The sequence below is a fragment of the Lucilia cuprina genome, chromosome 6 (assembly GCF_022045245.1).
Source record: "Lucilia cuprina isolate Lc7/37 chromosome 6, ASM2204524v1, whole genome shotgun sequence".
In the NCBI taxonomy this organism is placed as follows: domain Eukaryota; kingdom Metazoa; phylum Arthropoda; class Insecta; order Diptera; family Calliphoridae; genus Lucilia; species Lucilia cuprina.
The window spans coordinates 42,221,889-42,240,086 of NC_060954.1; the positions used below are offsets into that span (position 1 = coordinate 42,221,889).

General features: G+C 32.1%; 1 protein-coding gene across 1 annotated transcript; it reads left to right on the forward strand.

The window, feature by feature from the left end:
• The first annotated feature begins 1,672 nt into the window (after positions 1-1,672).
• LOC111684842 (putative uncharacterized protein DDB_G0289963) lies at positions 1,673-10,008 on the forward strand. Its single transcript, XM_023447056.2, has 2 exons — positions 1,673-1,816; positions 8,271-10,008. Exons 1-2 carry the CDS (start codon positions 1,673-1,675, stop codon positions 9,867-9,869), a joined length of 1,743 nt encoding a protein of 580 aa, XP_023302824.2. The 3' UTR covers positions 9,870-10,008.
• Positions 10,009-18,198: the final 8,190 nt, after the last annotated feature.

Consider the following 18,198-nt stretch of genomic DNA (forward strand, 5'->3'; position numbering starts at 1 on the left):
TGATTTTGATATGATATTGCTGCCAACATGGCAAAACGTTTAAGTGACATTTTTCTTTTTATTTTCAATTGTTACGCTTGTTTCCGTTTCTTTTATTTGTTTTAATTAATTTTTCTTTTTCATTGTTACAAAAAAAAAAATCGATTTTTATATAAATTTTTTATATTGTGTTGCCACTTATTTGATATGTTTATTTTTAAATTTATTTCACTATTTAGAAATATATTTTTTTAATTTGTTTTATAACTTAATATTTTTTTAGTTAAAAAAATGTTTTATAATACATACTTCTGGGATTCGTTTAAGGAGTGAGATCGAAAAATTCTTAACACACGTTTTTCATTACATTTTTCAACCAAAGTATTATTTGATTTTTTTTTTTTTTGATCAAGTTACCTTTGAAAAACATGTCAGTTATTATATGTAATGTCAATTATATTAATTTTTTTGTTAATCTGATTAAAATGAGTGACCAGAAAAAAGTGCGTATTGAAATTATTAAATATTTTCAACTAAACCCAACTTGGTCTTACAAAAAGTTGGCCAAGCATACAAAGGTCTGAGGTCAAACTGTTTCCAATGTTATTAAACAGTACCGGGAGAACTTGTCAGTTGATAGAAAACCTGGTTCAGGTAGAAGGAATGGTCCACATGATGTTTCTAAAGCCAAAAAAATAGAACGCATTTTCAAAAGAGCTCCCAACACATCCGGTAGGAAAGCAGCTCGGTTAGCTCAGTGCTCGGACTATTTGGTACGAAAAGTTAAAGTTAATGCAGGTTTAAAAACATACAAGGCTCAAAAAGTTCCTGACAGGAACGCTGCTAAAAATTTAGAGGCCAAAAACAGAGCACGGAAATTGAAGTCAAGTTTTATAAAAAAATATTCTTGCTGCATAATGGATGACGAAACGTATGTTCTGGCAGATTTTTCGCAACTTCCAGGTCAAAAGTTTTATGTTGCTGATGCTCGAGGGAATGTTGAAGAAAAGTTTAGGACCCAATAGCAGACAAAATTTCCCAGAAAGTTCTTGGTATGGCAAGCAATATGCAGTTGCGACAAAAGAAGCCAATCATTTGTTACAACGGGCTCTATAAATACCGAAATTTACATCAAGGAATGTTTACAAAAAAGGCTGCTTCCACTCATAAGACTTCATAATGTGTCCACTTATTTTTGGCCTGACTTGGCATCCTGGTAAACAAGCCCTTGAGTGGTACCAGAACAATAATGTGGTATTTGTACCAAGAGAGGCAATTCCTCCAAACTGCCCGGAGCTAAGGCCAGTGAAGAGATATTGGGCTCTTGTTAAAAGAGAATTGAAGAGTACAAAAAAGGTGTCCAAAAGTGTGGTAGATTTTAAACGGAGATGGACTACGTGTTCGAGCAAAGTGACAGAAAGCACTATAAAAACGTTAATGGAAGGGTTTCCGAAAAGGGTTCAAAATTTCATCACTAGTGATTAAAACTATAAAAATATTTTTTTTTGTAAATTGTAATAATAATTTGAATCAAATAAAAAAAAAATAAAGCTGTAAGTTTAGTGGTTTCTTTTTTATAAACATATATGTATGTTAAGAATTTTTCGATCTCACTCCTTAGAATGTATTTATTGTTTTTTTTTTTTTCATTATTATTATTATTCATAATCATTTTCCTTCTATTTTTAGTGCCATGTTAACATTGATTACCACCATTTTGTGTGTTGTCTGTTACTGTTGTCATCGCAACATTAAAAAACGTACTGAAGCCGCGTATCGACAACAACGTCAGTGGTTGGAAAATGATCCAAATATGGAAATTTATAGTGTGGAACAGGTGAGTACAGTATTTAAATGAAATAAAGTGTATTTAATTGTAGTCAAGTGTGACAAGTGAGAAAGAGTCAGATAGTGTATTTGCTTATTTTGAAATAATGAATTATAAACTTATGGTTCTAAAAGTGGGCAGTATAATAATGCTGTGAAAAATATTTTCTAAATGTTTTGTTTTTTTACGATTCATATCGCAATTTTGCTTTCCTTAGTTTCCTAGACTATTTTCAGAGAAAAAAGTTGTTATTAAAATAATTAATCAAATAACGAAATACTATGGATTCCAATATTCTTTATGATTTTTCTTTAAAATATGAGGCGTTCTTTATATTCTACCATAAACTGATCTATAGAATCAACTATAAACTAATATAGTCTCTACTTAAACAAATATTCGATTATAGATTGATCTATTATCCAGACAGTAGACTTATCTATAGTCTTGACTTTGGACTGATCTATAAATTCTACTAGAGACTGATTTGATTTATAGTCTCGACTATAAAGTCTTGACTACAGACTGATCTATAGTCTCGACTACAGACTGATCTATAGTCTCGACTACAGACTGATCTATAGTCTCGACTATAGACTGATCTATAGTCTCGAATATAGACTGATCTATAGTCTCGAATATAGACTGATCTATAGTCTCGAATATAGACTGATCTATAGTCTCGACTATAGACTGATCTATAGTCTCGACTATAGACTGATCTATAGTCTCGACTATAGACTGATCTATAGTCTCGACTATAGACTGATCTATAGTCTCGACTATAGACTGATCTATAGTCTCGACTATAGACTGATCTATAGTCTCGACTATAGACTGATCTATAGTCTCGACTATAGACTGATCTATAGTCTCGACTATAGACTGATTTATAGTCTCGACTATAGACTGATCTATAGTCTTGACTATAGACTGATTTTTAGTCTTGACTATAGACTGATCTATAGTCTCGACTATAGACTGATCTATAGTCTCGACTATAGACTGATCTATATTCTCGACTATAGACTGATCTATAGTCTCGACTATAGACTGATCTATAGTCTCGACTATAGACTGATCTATGGTCTCGACTATAGACTGATCTGTGGTGTCGACTATAGACTGATCTATAGTCTCGACTATAGACTGATCTATAGTCTCGACTATTGACTAATCTAAAGTCTCGACTATAGACTGATCTATAGTCTCGACTATAGACTGATCTATAGTCTCGACTATTGACTAATCTATAGTCTCGACTATAGACTGATCTATAGTCTCGACTATAGACTGATCTATAGTCTTGACTATAGACTGATCTATAGTCTCGACTATTAACTAATCTATAGTCTCGACTATAAACTGATCTATAGTCTCGACTATTGACTGTTCTATTGTACTGAAAAGTCTCAACTATAGATCGATCGAAGCTATAGACTAATCTATAGTCCAAAGAATAATGTATAGGCTAGTCCATAGTACACTGCGTAATGTTTAGATTTCAAAAAGTACTAAAAGTTGTTTAACAGTACTAAATTTTCCATCTCTGCTATAAACTTGCAAATAAACTTCTCTGCAATATATTTCTATTTGCAAATACAGCCTAAAATTATGCTGCAAAACATATTTATGTTCTCTACTTAACACTTAGTTTATTATTGTTGTTGCTGCTACTGTTATAGATGTTCTTGTTGTTGCTGTTATTATTATTATTGTCTACATGTTTAACCCCAATTTAACGCTTCACTCGTCTAATTGCATACAAAGTTGAAACAAAAATGCGAATTGCGAAGTGAAAATGATTATTATGAGCATAAAAATGAAAACTGTAAAAAAAGAGAAAACCAACAGAACAGAGAATAAAAATGTCAACAACAATTACATATTTATTTTACACTTGATTTTCCTGCGCTACAGGAAGTTTTTGAGTGTCTTTTCATTTCCTTCCGTTTATATTTAAAAACATTTCGTTGACAAACGAATAAATAAAAACTCCTCAACTTGTTTCGTTTGTTGACTTTTTTTCTGTTCATTTATTTGTTTCAGCGAATTATTCTTGTTAACATCTTAATGTCACATTTATTATGATTATGAGAATGTAAGAAAGAAATAAATTTTATTTTGTATTGTAAGAAATCACAGAGAGAAGTGTGACAAAAGAAACTCATTTCATTTTCTTGCCTCCACCCCCACCCCAGTTGTTGACCAGTAAAATTATACAAATTTCTTATTGTAGCACTTGTTGACACTTAAAAAAGAGTTCATAAAACTTTATTAAAGTTGTCAGATTATGGAGTGAAAGTAATTGGTACTGAAAGGTGGGGATGAGTCCGTTAACAAAGGTTTAATATAAATTACTTAACTACTGCTGCAGTTAAATGGTTTCACTTTAAGTGTTTCCGTATAAAGAATTAAAAAAATGCGTGAAAAAGTTTTGTATATTTATAGGCTTAATTTGTAAAACGTTGTTATTTCTTAAAGTAATATGTTTGGTTGTAATAATGCCTACTGTTAGGAGTTTATTTGTTTATATAAAGTATAGCATATTTTTGTTTGCAAAATGTATAGGATTGCGGATGTAATACTTGTGTTTTAATATTTCTACACGCAAAAGTTAAGAAGAAGCAAAGAATATTGACCCTTGCTGAAAAGGAAACTTTTTATGTGTTTGTTTCTAAACTCTTTCCTTCTGGAAAGAATGGATCCCTTGCGAGTGTAGGATGTCGTATGTAAAGCCTGTTTAACCAGCAGAAACGACATCAAATTTGTTTTTGGTGGCACCAAAATGGACTATATATAATGATATCTGACTGCATCGAATTCTACTGAGACTTGGCCGAAGAATTGCCAAATTGTAATGTCCAATCGACACTTACTCTCCCCGCGAATTTGTGTTTAAACCACAGCCACTGACCAGCCAGGACATAGTCTACGGGCAACTGGCCACAATTTTTCAGTCCCGGTCAGACTAGAGGTATTGGTCACCTCTTTATACACCGGGATTGCAATAACACCAAGGCGGAGGTCTCGCCAAGGTAACATGGCCCCGGGGGGCATGACAACTGTCAATCAAATATTGCAATACCTGTTAAAAACTAATTAGAAAAACGTAATTGGGAAGTTTTGCCTCAATTGTCTTATAGTCCAGACCTTGCCCTATTTGAAAACTATTTTTTTATCAATGCAGGGCGATCTCTCTTTAGGATCGGGTATCGTTCTTGGCCCTCAGAAAAAAAATTTAAAAATGTTTTTTGCCAATATTTGGAATTAATACCAAAGTTGTTCAGTAGCAGCTTTTGACAAGACGCATACATCATCAGATCATTAACTGACATTTTATTCTCCTGAATTAGGTTTTCATCCCAGAATCTAAGTAATCTCCCAGTTGCCCGTAGGCAACTTATTACCGAAACTTTGCTTATTTTTAAGCGCAAATAAAATATCTTCACCCGATATTAGGAATATGAGAACTATAGTTCTTCATCTCTTTCCTATAGAGCTTCATATAAAGATTATCTCTACCTGCCTGTAGCGTCTGAATATTGGACATTAAGTATTGTAAACCTTCACTTCCGTAAGTCTTGAACTAACTTTCTAATCTTCAAATACAAACTTTGATAACATTTACCGAATCAGAATGCCTTCCAGAAGGAATTGATGAATGTCTTTAACACCAGATTCCATAGAACTGATTTAAAAATCGGTACTTTTGGTTTTCGTGAAGAATTTGGAATAAGAATCTTTTAGCGTCTACAGACAATGTAAGGACGATCTGTCAAGACTGGGTGTCTATGGTAGCTAAGTTGGATTCTGTGTAATTTAGAGTGAAATAGCAATGAGCAGGTGGTTTTCGGTGTCCTATTAGGATATCTTCAATGCGAATTTAAGAACAAATCCTCTGTGAACTATTAAAATGTATATCTTTAGATTTTTTTCTCCAAAAAGACCAAAAATAAATGGAATAACCATAGCACATTCTTAGCGATCAGGATAATGTGTACCTCTTTCATCGAAAAATCCACTTTGTAACTTACTGTCTGAAATATTTGTATTACCGACAGTCTGAAGGGCTCTGGAGGCAATATTGGAATAGCCAAGCGTCATTTATTTCATTAAACTCCTATACTATCACTTTAACATTAAACAGAAAATGCAAGAAGGATCTATAAGGGCTGGGTTGTCTGTTTGACATTATCCTATTTTGATTGAATGTTCATAGAGACTACAATGGTAATGAACAGACAGATGAACGGGCCCTGTTTGGATATCTTAAAAGCATTAAGGAGTGAGATCGAAAAATTCTTAACATACATATATGTTTATAAAAAAGAAACCACTAAACTTACAGCTTTATTTTTTTTATTTGATTCAAATTATTATTATTATTATTATTATTATTATTATTATTACAATTTACAAAAAAAAATATTTTTATAATTTTAATCACTAGTGATGAAATTTTGAACCCTTTTCGGAAACCCTTCCATTAACGTTTTTATAGTGCTTTCTGTCACTTTGCTCGAACATGTAGTCCATCTCCGTTTAAAATTTGGACACCTTTTTTGTACTCTTCAATTCTCTTTTAACAAGAGCCCAATATCTCTCCACTGGCCTTCGTTCCGGGCAGTTTGGAGGATTTGCCTCTCTTGGTACAAATACCACATTATTGCTCTTGTACCACTGAAGGGCTTGTTTACCATAGTGACAGGATGCCAAGTCAGGCCAAAAATAAGTGGACACATTATGAAGTCTTATGAATGGAAGCAGCCTTGATGTAAATTTCGGTATTTATAGAGCCCGTTGTAATAAATGATTGGCTTCTTTTGCCGCAACTGCATATTGCTTGCCATACCAAGAACTTTCTGGGAAATTTTGTCTGCTTTTGGGTCCTAAACTTTTCTTCAACATTCCCTCGAGCATCAGCAACATAAAACTTTTGACCTGGAAGTTGCGAAAAATCTGCCAGAACATACGTTTCGTCATCCATTATGCAGCAAGAATATTTTTTTTATAAAACTTGACTTCAAATTCCGTGCTCTGTTTTTGGCCTCTAAATTTTTAGCAGCGTTCCTGTCAGGAACTTTTTGAGCCTTGTATGTTTTTAAACCTGCATTAGCTTTAACTTTTCGTACCAAATAGTCCGAGCACTGAGCTAACCGAGCTGCTTTCCAACCGGATGTGTTGGGAGCTCTATTTTTTTGGCTTTAGAAACATCATGTGGACCATTCCTTCTACCTGAACCAGGTTTTCTATCAACTGACAAGTTCTCCCGGTACTGTTTAATAACATTGGAAACAGTTTGACGGCAGACCTTTGTATGCTTGGCCAACTTTTTGTAAGACCAAGTTGGGTTTAGTTGAAAATATTTAATAAATTTTTTTCTGGTCACTCATTTTAATCAGATGAACAAAAAAATTAATATAATTGACATTACACATAATAACTGACATGTTTTTCAAAGGTAACTTGATAAAAAAAAAAATCAAATAATACTTTGGTTGAAAAATGTAATGAAAAACGTGTGTTAAGAATTTTTCGATCTCACTCCTTAGTACCACCTTTATTTTTGTCCTCTTTCGTGGAAAATGTATACAACTTACTAGACAGCAAGGCATATCGAAATTCCTTTGCTATAATAACTAGATATTGAGTTCTGGTAGACAAGTAAAGTCGACACTCCTTCAATGAATAATGTAACAGTTGCAATAACAGAGAGGAAAGAGAAACGTTCATCTTATGTGCAAATGACTCACCGCAGTCACCAAGAAAAATAGATGACTTGGTAACAGTATCAAACCTTGCTGAGTTAACGATCTTCTGACATATTTAACGGCTACAGGTTGTATCCAACACAACACCTCTAACTGCCGGTCCGCACTAGGAAACTTTTTTTGGGAAACTTTTGATTTTGCGTAAGAGAGAAAGAGAAAGAATATCATTCATCTCTCTCGCGGTAGGGAGTTTCTCGTACTCGGAAAATTGTTTTGTTTTGTTATTCTTCTCATTCGTACAACAACAAATCAATGCAATTAATACGTAGTTTTTAAAACAAAAGTTTCTATGTGTGGACATTAAGGAAATTTCAAAAGAGAATTAAGAAAAAGTTTCTCAACAAAAGTTTCCTAGTGTGAACCAGGTCTAACGAGTCTGTTCAAAACGGCATCTCTTCGAAACTATTTGTATGTTTGCGAGTAGAGAACTACCGCGATAATGTGAATAACATCAAAGAGAATGACATCATTAGTTTGGATATGATATAACAGATCTTTTCAAAAACGATGTGACCTCCGAATCACAGTCTAGTGGTTGCGTTTGATAATTTAAAATGTTGTTCGATCAATTTTAAGATCACTCCCATAGAGATTCTATAATTTCAAGGTTAATGAGTATTAAGATTACATTTGAATATTTACTTGTTTTTTATGAACCTAATTTTCCTTCTTTTTTCTTCCATTTCCAGTGCTACGAAACATCCGGTCTCTTTGTGGGCGATTCTATGGATGGTTTGGCGACAATACCAGCACTGCACCACGAACCACCACCATCTTACGATGCTGTGGTAGCAATGCAAGAGCAACAACAATTGCTAATACAACAACATCAACAGCAATTATTGATGCAGCAACAATTGTTGCAACAACAATTGCCAACAAATAATTCACCACCTCCTGGCTATAGATCATCATTAGATGTTAGTTCCATAATACAGGGTAGAGTGAGTGCACTGGGCGGAGTCTTGGGTGTTGGAGGATCTATTATAAGTGGCATGGAAATTAATTCTTTGGCTTCATCCGATGCTAATATTAGGACAGCTACCAGTCATTCTCCCATAGATCCTCTACTAAACTATAATGATGTCAATGGTAATATGACAAATGCCTTAACCGTAGCCACCACAACTCCCACCAACAATCGTGCAAGTGTAAGCTATTTACGCAACAAACAGCAGCAACAACAACGAAATGTTGGTCCCAACCAATTGAGTCAATTGAATATGAAAAAAGTGTTGCAGGCTCAATCCTGCTGTTCACTACAACGAGCCGAAGTGGAAAATATGTGGAATGCGGCAGCAGCAGCTTTAGCAGCTAGATCTGCTCATTTAACCAGCGAATCGCGTGCCTCAACAACAGCTTCAACTAGTTCACCTACTTTAGCCATGAATGCCCGCAAACTATCGCAGGGTTATAATACCTCCAAATCGAATACACCCGAAACATTTGGCAGTCGTTATCTTAAACAAAACTACTATAGGCGTGGCTGTCCCTTATGTGGTAAATTTCGTTATGATAATGATTCAATACTCTCCATTTCAATGGAAAGTAATTTAGATACACTGGCAGGTGCCTTAGCAGAAGAACAGTCGACCACTAATGGCCAGGAGAGAAACAGTGAAAGCACACAAAATAATTTAAATAATAACGATAATTTAGCAAATAATTTAAATGAAAAACAACAACAAAATGCAAATGAATATGGGAATGAGACAGAGGACAATGAGGCAGCCGATATGGAGGATGAACACGATGACAATGATAATGATATAGAACAACAATGTTCTTGTGCGAATACAAAAAGAAAATTTAAACAACAAAATCATTATCAAAAACTAAATACACAACAGGATAATGGAGAAGAGATAGAAACATCATTGCAACAGGTGGAAATAAGTGTTCCTGAACTAATACATAATAGAGAAGACGACAACACAACAACTGATGCTAATGCCAATTGTGCAATAGCAACAGCAAGGCAATCAACAACAACAACAACAACAACAACAAATCAAGACCCCACTAATAATAACAATAATAATGATATTTTAGAAGATTCCTTGCCATCTACTTCAGCCGCAACGGCGATCACGAACCCACACAATCCCAACACAGTTGCCACCTCCACTTCCGCCTCTACTGCTTCAACACCAGCCTCGGTAACCATAAATTTGGATTGTATCAATGAGAATGGCATCATTAGTTTGGATATGAGTAAAATTATTGATAAAACTGGTCTACCCACCTATGATGCAGCCTTAAAACTAGAATCCAGTGGTTACGTTTGATAATTTTTTTTGAAATTAACTAAATTAACTTTCTTAAGAGAAAAAAAAATCATACACACACACAAAAGTGCTTTATAGTATTAATAATGGGGAGAGATGATATTTGAATAAAATGATAATAAAAAATTTTAAATCGAAATATTTAGTATTTTAATTGGTAACAATCACCTACCAGAAACCCTTACAAGTAATCACTTAAATAAAGAATAAATAAATAAATCAAAATCAAATGAAAAAAACTAATCATCGCTATTAAAATGTCTTATGAATAAATTAAGCTTTCTATATGCCTCATTACTAATAAGACATTATTAAACTACTTCTATGTAATCAAGACGGTATGTAGTAGATATTATAAAGTATGTTGTAAGGTAAGTTATTACCAAGTTTTGACTGTGTTACTTAACATTGAAATAATTTGAATGAATTCAATCATGTATTCGATTTCGAAAAAGTCCACCTTACCTTTAAGAGAGTTACAATTTCAGTCTTAAATTTCTTTCGATTTCTTACCTGAAAATAAAAAAGATAATATATTTAAAAAAATCGTTTAAAATTTGCGGCATTTTATCGAAATGGCATTTAACATAGAAGGATAATTTTAAACAAAAATTCTCTGAATTTACCGAAAAAGAATCTGAACAAGAACTACAGCAGTATAATTAGATCAATTAGATTGATCAAACATTTTCTATATAAAAAATTATTTAATCGAAAGTTTTCTTTAAAAAGAAAATTGAATTCACTTCAGAAAGAGAATTTCAACGAAAATTCTCTTCAAAATTAGTATTTAATCGAAAATTCTATTTAAAAAGAGAAATTCTCTTTAAAAACTAAACTTTATCGAAAATTCTCATTCAGAGACTTACTATTTGTGTAATCGAAAGTTTTCTTCAAAAAGAGAATTTTATCTCTCTTCAAAAAGAGAATTTAATTCTCTTAAAAAAGAGAATTTAATTGTCTTAAAAAAGAGAATTTAATTCTCTTATAAAAGAGAATTTAATTCTCTTAAAAAAAGAGAATTTAATTCTCTTATAAAAGAGAATTTAATTCTCTTCAAATAGAGAATTTAATTCTCTTCAAATAGAGGATTTAATTCTCTTCAAAAAGAGAATTTAATTCTCTTCAAAAAGAGAATTTAATTCTCTTTAGAAAGAGATAATTTAGAAAGATAATTTATTCGAAAATTCTATACAAAAAGATTATTTTTAAAGAGAGTTTTGCAATCAAATGCTCTTATTGAAGATGATTTTCTCTCTTCTTTTCAAAAAGAGAATGTAATTCTCTTCAAAAAGAGAGTTTATTTTCTTAAGAAAGAGAATTTAATCGAAAATTTCCTTCAGAAAGAGTATTTGATAGAAAGAGTATATTCAAAGAGATTTTTGCAATCAAATTCTCTCATTGAAGATGATTTTTTCAAGAGAATTTTAGATAAAGTTCCCTTTTTTGTAATAACTTTTTTAAAAAAGTTCCTTTTTTTTAAAGAACCTTTCTCTTTCTAAAGAAAATTAAGATCAAATTCTATTTCCATGGCTAATTTTTGATATAATTTTCTTTATTTATATTTTTTATGAAATTCTGTTCTTGAAGTGAATTTTTAATCTATTTCTCCTTTTGAGGAATATTATTGAATCAAATTCTCTTTTTGAAGAGAATTTTCGATAAAAAATCCTTTCATGCTGAGATTCTCTTTCTATAGAAAAATTATATTCAAATTCTCTTTACATAGATAATTTATGTATCTTCAAAAAGAGAAATTCTCTTTAAAAACAGAACATTATTCGAAAATTCTCGTGAGATGTATGTCTTCTGATTTAATTAAGAGAATATTAAATCAGAAGACATACACCTTGGTCACTATCGGAACTGTTGTGCGCTCCTTAACCAGTGCCTTTGGTTGGAATCGAACCCACCACCTCCGGTCTACCAGACTAGAACATTTACCACTAACCTACCGAAAGACACGGAACCTTCTTCTAATAGAGAATATGATCGAAAATTCTCTTAAAAAAATTATATTCGAAGAAAGGAGAATTTGGTAAAAAACCTTTATAGCAAGAAATTTATAGAAAGAAAAAACTTTTATTATAAATTATATAGAATTTTAATATAATTTTCTATACAAAGAGAAAAAATTCTCTACAGAAAGGGATTTTTATTGAAAATTCTCTTTGAAAAGAGAATGACATTAAAAATTCACTTCAAGAACTGAATATTATAAAAAATTCTATATATAAAGAAAATTTTATCAAAAATTCGCCATGGAAACAGAATTTGATCATAACTCTCTTTAGAAAGAGAATTTAGTCGAAAGAGTTCTTCCAAAAATGGAATTTTATCAAAAAATCTTTTCAGAAAATCATTTTCAATGAAATAATTTGATTACTAAACACTCTTTAAAAAGAGAATTTGATAAAAATTTCTCTATAGGAGGTATTTGATAATTCTCTTCAAACATTTTCTTTAACATGAGAGAATCTGAGATTCTCTTCAAAAATAGATTTCATACAAAATCTCTATAAAAAGATAATTTTACCAAAAATTCTCCATGGAAATAAATTTGATCAAAATTCTCTTCAGAAAGAGAATTTCGTCTGAAATATTCTTTTAAAAACAGAACTTTATCAAAAATTCGCTTCAGAAAGTCATTATCAATGAGAAAATTTGATTGCAAACTCTCTTTAAAAAGAGAAAAATTTTATTAGGAAGAGATTTTGATCAACAATTCTATTAAAGAAGAAAATTTGATTAAACAATTTTCTTCAATAAAAAATTTTAGATTAAAAGTTCCTATCAAAAAGGTAATTTTGTAAAAAATTATCTATAAAAAGATTAATTTACCAAAAATTCTAGATGGAAATTTAATTAAATAAAAATTCTCTTCAGAAAGAGAATTTAGTGGGAAATGTTCTTAAAAAAAATAACTCTCTTCAGAAAATCATCTTCAATGAGAAAATTTTATTACATCTCTCACAATAGTTGTCTGGCGGCAGGCAGGTTCTTGAAAAAGCTGCGCTTAGACAAAAACTGGAAAAGGTCATGAGATCTACTGCGCTTCTTATAACTTTCGCTCTCAGAACAACTCTTTCAAAGGCGATGTTCAATACGAAAACTGTGATCAGATTGAGTATAACTGGCATGTGGAAATACTGCTCCATACCATGCTAATTTCAGAAAATCTGTTTCTGTGTATACACTGAAAAAAAATCCATGCTTAATATATACGAAAAATGTCGTACATTGTATGAATGGTTCGTTGTTTCGCACCACGAAATTCTTTCGTAATACTTATATACGAAATTATACGAAATATTTTAGTATAATGCAAAATGTTCTTGAAAAAATTAATTTACATAGATTGAAAAAAGGAAATTTTGAAAAAATATGGTAAAATTTAGGAAATATTAATATATTTAAACATTTTTGTTCATTTTAAAATAAATTTTCAAATTGTAGTTCAAAATTATTCTTCACACGAATTTTCAATTTTTTTATGAAAATAATTTAAAAATAATATTATACTTTTTCTTAAATTTTATAAAAATGTTGTAGTTTTATTTAATCAATATATAATTAATATCATTATGTTTAATTTCGCTAAAATTTTAGAAAAAGTATTACGAAAGTTTTTCGTACTTTCGTAAAATTAGAAAAGGGTTTTATTAAATAATATTTCGTATTATACACGAAATTTTTGTAAATATTACGAAAATAGAAGTTACGAAATTTTTTTTTCGTAAAGTTGAGCATGGATTATTTTCAGTGTATAAAGACGGATCCAAGACTATGAAAGGAATTTGGCATGAAAATTTCTTTCCGACTCAATGATAAATGTAGTATCTTTCATGCTAAAACCTCAGCGATAAAGAGGCCGTCAAATTGGCTATCCCGGATATCTAACAGGGATATCAGAATTTATAACTATAGTTAAACTGCTGTCAAATCCCTAATTGGTATATTGTTTTTCCATTAATTCCGGACGTCTCTCAATGAGATGGCGAGACATTCGAACATCACAATAATTTGGGTAAGGGGACACGGAATTTTGTATGACAATAATATTGCTGATACTTCGGCAAGAGCTGTCACAATACTTAGCAGATGAAAAATGGATTAGTTATGCAGTGTTCCACTACTTGCAATAAAAAGGCAGATCACTGAAAACTGACTCTCTATCGTTCGGTCGGGTGCTGTGGTCACAAATGGATACATTGTATATGAATGCAGGTCGTCTCTGAATGAGAAGGCGAGACATTCGATCATCACCCTAATTTGGGTAAGGGGACATAGGATTTCGCATGTCAATGGGCCCAATATCCAGAGTGTTGTGGTCACAAATGTATCCATAAAGATCCAAATATTTTCTGGGTCTCCAAAGATCACAACTTGTGATATCGATTGTTAATGGCCACTGTAAATTTGGTAACTATGCTAGACGCATTGATCTCCCGTTTAATGACTTCTGTGGATGTTATCAAAATGATGATGAAGAAGAGTCTATTACTCATCTTCTCTATGATTGTCCTGCTTTGACAGACACCCAAATTCCCACGATTGGATTGTCCTATTTTAGCGTTTTATACGAGTTTTCAAAATTTCATTCGGAACGTCTTTTGACGTTCATAATTTTGTCGGCATTAGTGTAAAGCTTGTTACCCACACTAATTATCCATGGCAGGATGACCTGGTTTCTCGCTTTCAGCAGCTTCCTCTCAACTACTCTCTCTTTCCATCTCTCTTCTACTCTCTCAATCTGGTTTCTACTTTTCTCTATCTTTCTTCTCTTATCACAGGGATTCGTACAAATGGATCAACCTGTAACAAAGTATATCCGAAGTCGACTGTAAGCCTGTAAAAACCTAACCTTTATCGATACAGATTTTGATTGATTTGCAGATACTGAAAGTTGTATCGAAATCTCTATTCTTAAAGAAAACTGACAAGTCGAATAGTAAAATAACTAGCAATTCCGTCCAAGATAGAAACCCCTTCAAACTAAATACAAATTATTTAAACTTTCACCGTGTAAACAACAGAAAAAAACCTTGAGAAATTTGTTCATTACACGGCACTAATTAATGTAAAATTTAAAAGCATATTGGTATCAATACATAATTTCCATTCATCGCCAGACAAAGACATTGAAAATTATTTAATTTAGTCTAAGCTGGGATTTTCTTTTGCCACCCAATACCCCCAGTATGTCTGCTGCAATACGTGTGTGAACGAGTTAGAATGAGTAGTGTCCGTTCGTATTATTACCTTCAACTCAATTTTAGTTTTTTTCTTTTTTTGTTTGCATTTAACACTATCTAATATTGATTTTCTTTTAAATCTTGATGGACTAGAATAAACGAACAAACAAAAAATTTTATTTGTATTTGATTGTTCTATTGAGATTATTAGCAGTAACACAAGTTCTGTATACTTTATAAGGCAACATGATGTACTAGATCAGATAACTTGAAACTACTTAACTCAAAAATTCTCTATAGATAAATCATTTGATAGAAATGTCTTCATGGATTGGAAATTTTTTTTCGCTCTAGAAATATATTTTGATTGAATATTCGAAATAGAAAATTGTATCAAAAATTCTCTATAGAAAAGTAATTTGATCTATGAAAGAAGATTTTGATTTAGAATTTTCTTTAAACGGGAAAAATAACTACAGAGTGAGAAAGAATTCTAATCAGATTTAGAATTTGTTAAACAAAATTTCTACGGAAAGAGAAATTGTTTAAAAAATTTCATTTAGAATAAAAACGCAATCTTATATTGAGTTTTTACAACTTAAATCTTAAGAGATATCTGCACCAAATTATTTTTTTTTTCAATTTGTTTACGATTTTTCTCTATTTACTCACATTTAGAGTTGCCATTGCATTCATACTTTTTATAAACAAAAATCATGTGTTTAATTTTTTTCTGTGAATGCCAAGGAAGAAGAATGCAAAATAAACTATGAATTACAAAAATAAAATGGCTAAAAATCCGCAGCCGTTTAATTTACATTTTCTCTTGAAACCAGAAAACGCAGCCGCATTCGCAGGTTTGTATTTCTACTCTTATGCAGAAATTTACTTCAAATTCTTTAAAGAAAGAGAATTTGATTGAAAGTTCTTAATAGAATTATGTACTTGATTAAAAATTCTTTATAGAAAGAGAAGATTGATCAAAAGTTTTACGATACATGGTTGATACCGATCATGTACAAGCTGTTTGCTCAAGCTCTGCAAATATCAGATACTATCTGAGGCATTATCACACGGTTGAAGTGGTCTTTTTTTGATTGTGCAACAAAGTCGTATTTGGTGGATCAAAATACAGTATCCGTCAATAAGCCGAGGCTTTCTTCTTAATCTCAACAATCAGACATATTATAGCAAGACAGTTATGAACATTGTAAAAACTGAACATACCCTGACAAAGAAGGGAAATTCAACGATGACACATGAATGAGATGCTAGACATCTATAATCATTGAAACCAATACAAAAATCCTTTATCCTTTTAGAGGAAACGTTCGATATAGTCAGGTGTTAAGAGATTTAAATATCCCATATTCCAACTGATTTTCATTCATTTGACATAAACTCCTTTGCAACATTAAGTTTCAGAGTAAATCTTAAGAGGGGTATTTATAGGTCACACAACAAAACCGAACCAACATTTCCAAGAATAAACCTCACCCAACAGCCGATTACAGGACGTAAGTTGCAGACACAATTGACTCTCATTTTATCGGATTATATGGTTTCCTGGTACTGGTAGAACCTCTTTTAACTCGAGATTGCAATAACACCAAGATAAGGTAACATGGTCTTCTTAGGGATAAAGCTACGCTGAGTCCGAATCAACCGTAACGAATGAAGACAAAAGCATAGCCGACTTTCGTTTTACCAGATTATATGGTTCTCGACAGAGACCAGAATTCAAAGGCTTCAAGAATTAAGCACTTAGATAATATGCCCTTTTGGGGTTGCAAAAATGTAGAGAAATGTAAAAGTAGTGGTACTTTTACACTCAAACGAAAAGCTAGAGACGAAACACTACCGCTCCTTTTTGACTTGTATAGAACACTCAGATAGCACTTTCTGTACATGGTTTCGCCAGTCTATTCATTTAATACCAACTCATTGCTAACGCTTAGTCCCATAGTCACTTCTCTGAGAGAATATCGGCAACAATATCGAACTTATCCCACAATATAGATTTTAGCGTACATAAATCATATATCTAACATTCTATTCTACCGATTTTTGGTTTAATGGACAGTGTACCGTGAAGGGACCATTCTAATAACCGAAACTCAGCTCTGCGGACTAATGGTATCCGTATTATAAAATAAGATAGATCCTCTGATTCGACTCAGGTCAAATTTCTCAAAGTTAAGGTTAAGGACATACTAGAGGTTCTTATAGGTTCTGAATCCGAATCTAACATCGGCATCCAAGATATGCAGTAACTGTGTCATTTAAATTGCAAATTATGAATGAGAAAATCTAACACCAACTCATTGCTAACTCTTAACTCCAGTCACTTCTGAATCTGTGGTATTTTTCGGCAACAGCACCAAACTTATTCCAGAATATAGATTTCACCATATATTCGACTTATAACTAGCATTTTATTCTATCGGTTTTGGGTTTAAGCAACAGTGTATGCCGAAACATTACTCCGCAGGCTAACGTTGTCCGTAAAAATAGATAAGATGGATCTTCTGATTTGACAACAGATGAAATCATACAAAGGTAAAGCTGATGATAGATTTGACACTACAAGTTTACAGTTCTGACAGACTAGGGAACTGGTAGCACCTCTTTTTAATACGAGTTTACAATCACACCAAGATTCTATTCAGTACCGTGAAGGGATCATTCTAATAACCGAAACTCTGCTCTGCGGATTAACAGTGTCCATAGTATAAGATAAAATAGATCCTCTGATTTGACCCAAGATGAAATTACTCAAAGTTAAGGTCAATGATAGATTTGACACCACCAGTTTATAGTCCCAGAATACTTAAGGTTCTTATAGCACCAAGATTACAATCACACCATCATATGGGAAGTTAATCAAGGATAAATCCGAATCTGAGATCGGTATAAATATATCCAGTTATCGGGTCATAGAAATTGCAAATTATAATGAAGAAATTCTGAGGTCAAAATTGTTGTAAGTCGATTATGATATTTACTGTATAATGGCACAGATCAATAATTCTCCAAAAGGGCACTTCACACGATCACACATAACGTAGGCATGTTTAATAAAAAAGTCAAATGAAATTCCATTCATATGACAAAAAGAGAATAAAAGTCGTATA

Excerpts from the sequence above, each read along its gene's own strand:
- LOC111684842 (XM_023447056.2), top strand. The coding sequence starts at position 1,673 with ATGTTAACATTGATTACCACCATTTTGTGTGTTGTCTGTTACTGTTGT. Across the intron at positions 1,817-8,270 it reads AAATTTATAGTGTGGAACAG|TGCTACGAAACATCCGGTCT; the intron begins GTGAGTACAGTA and ends TTCCATTTCCAG.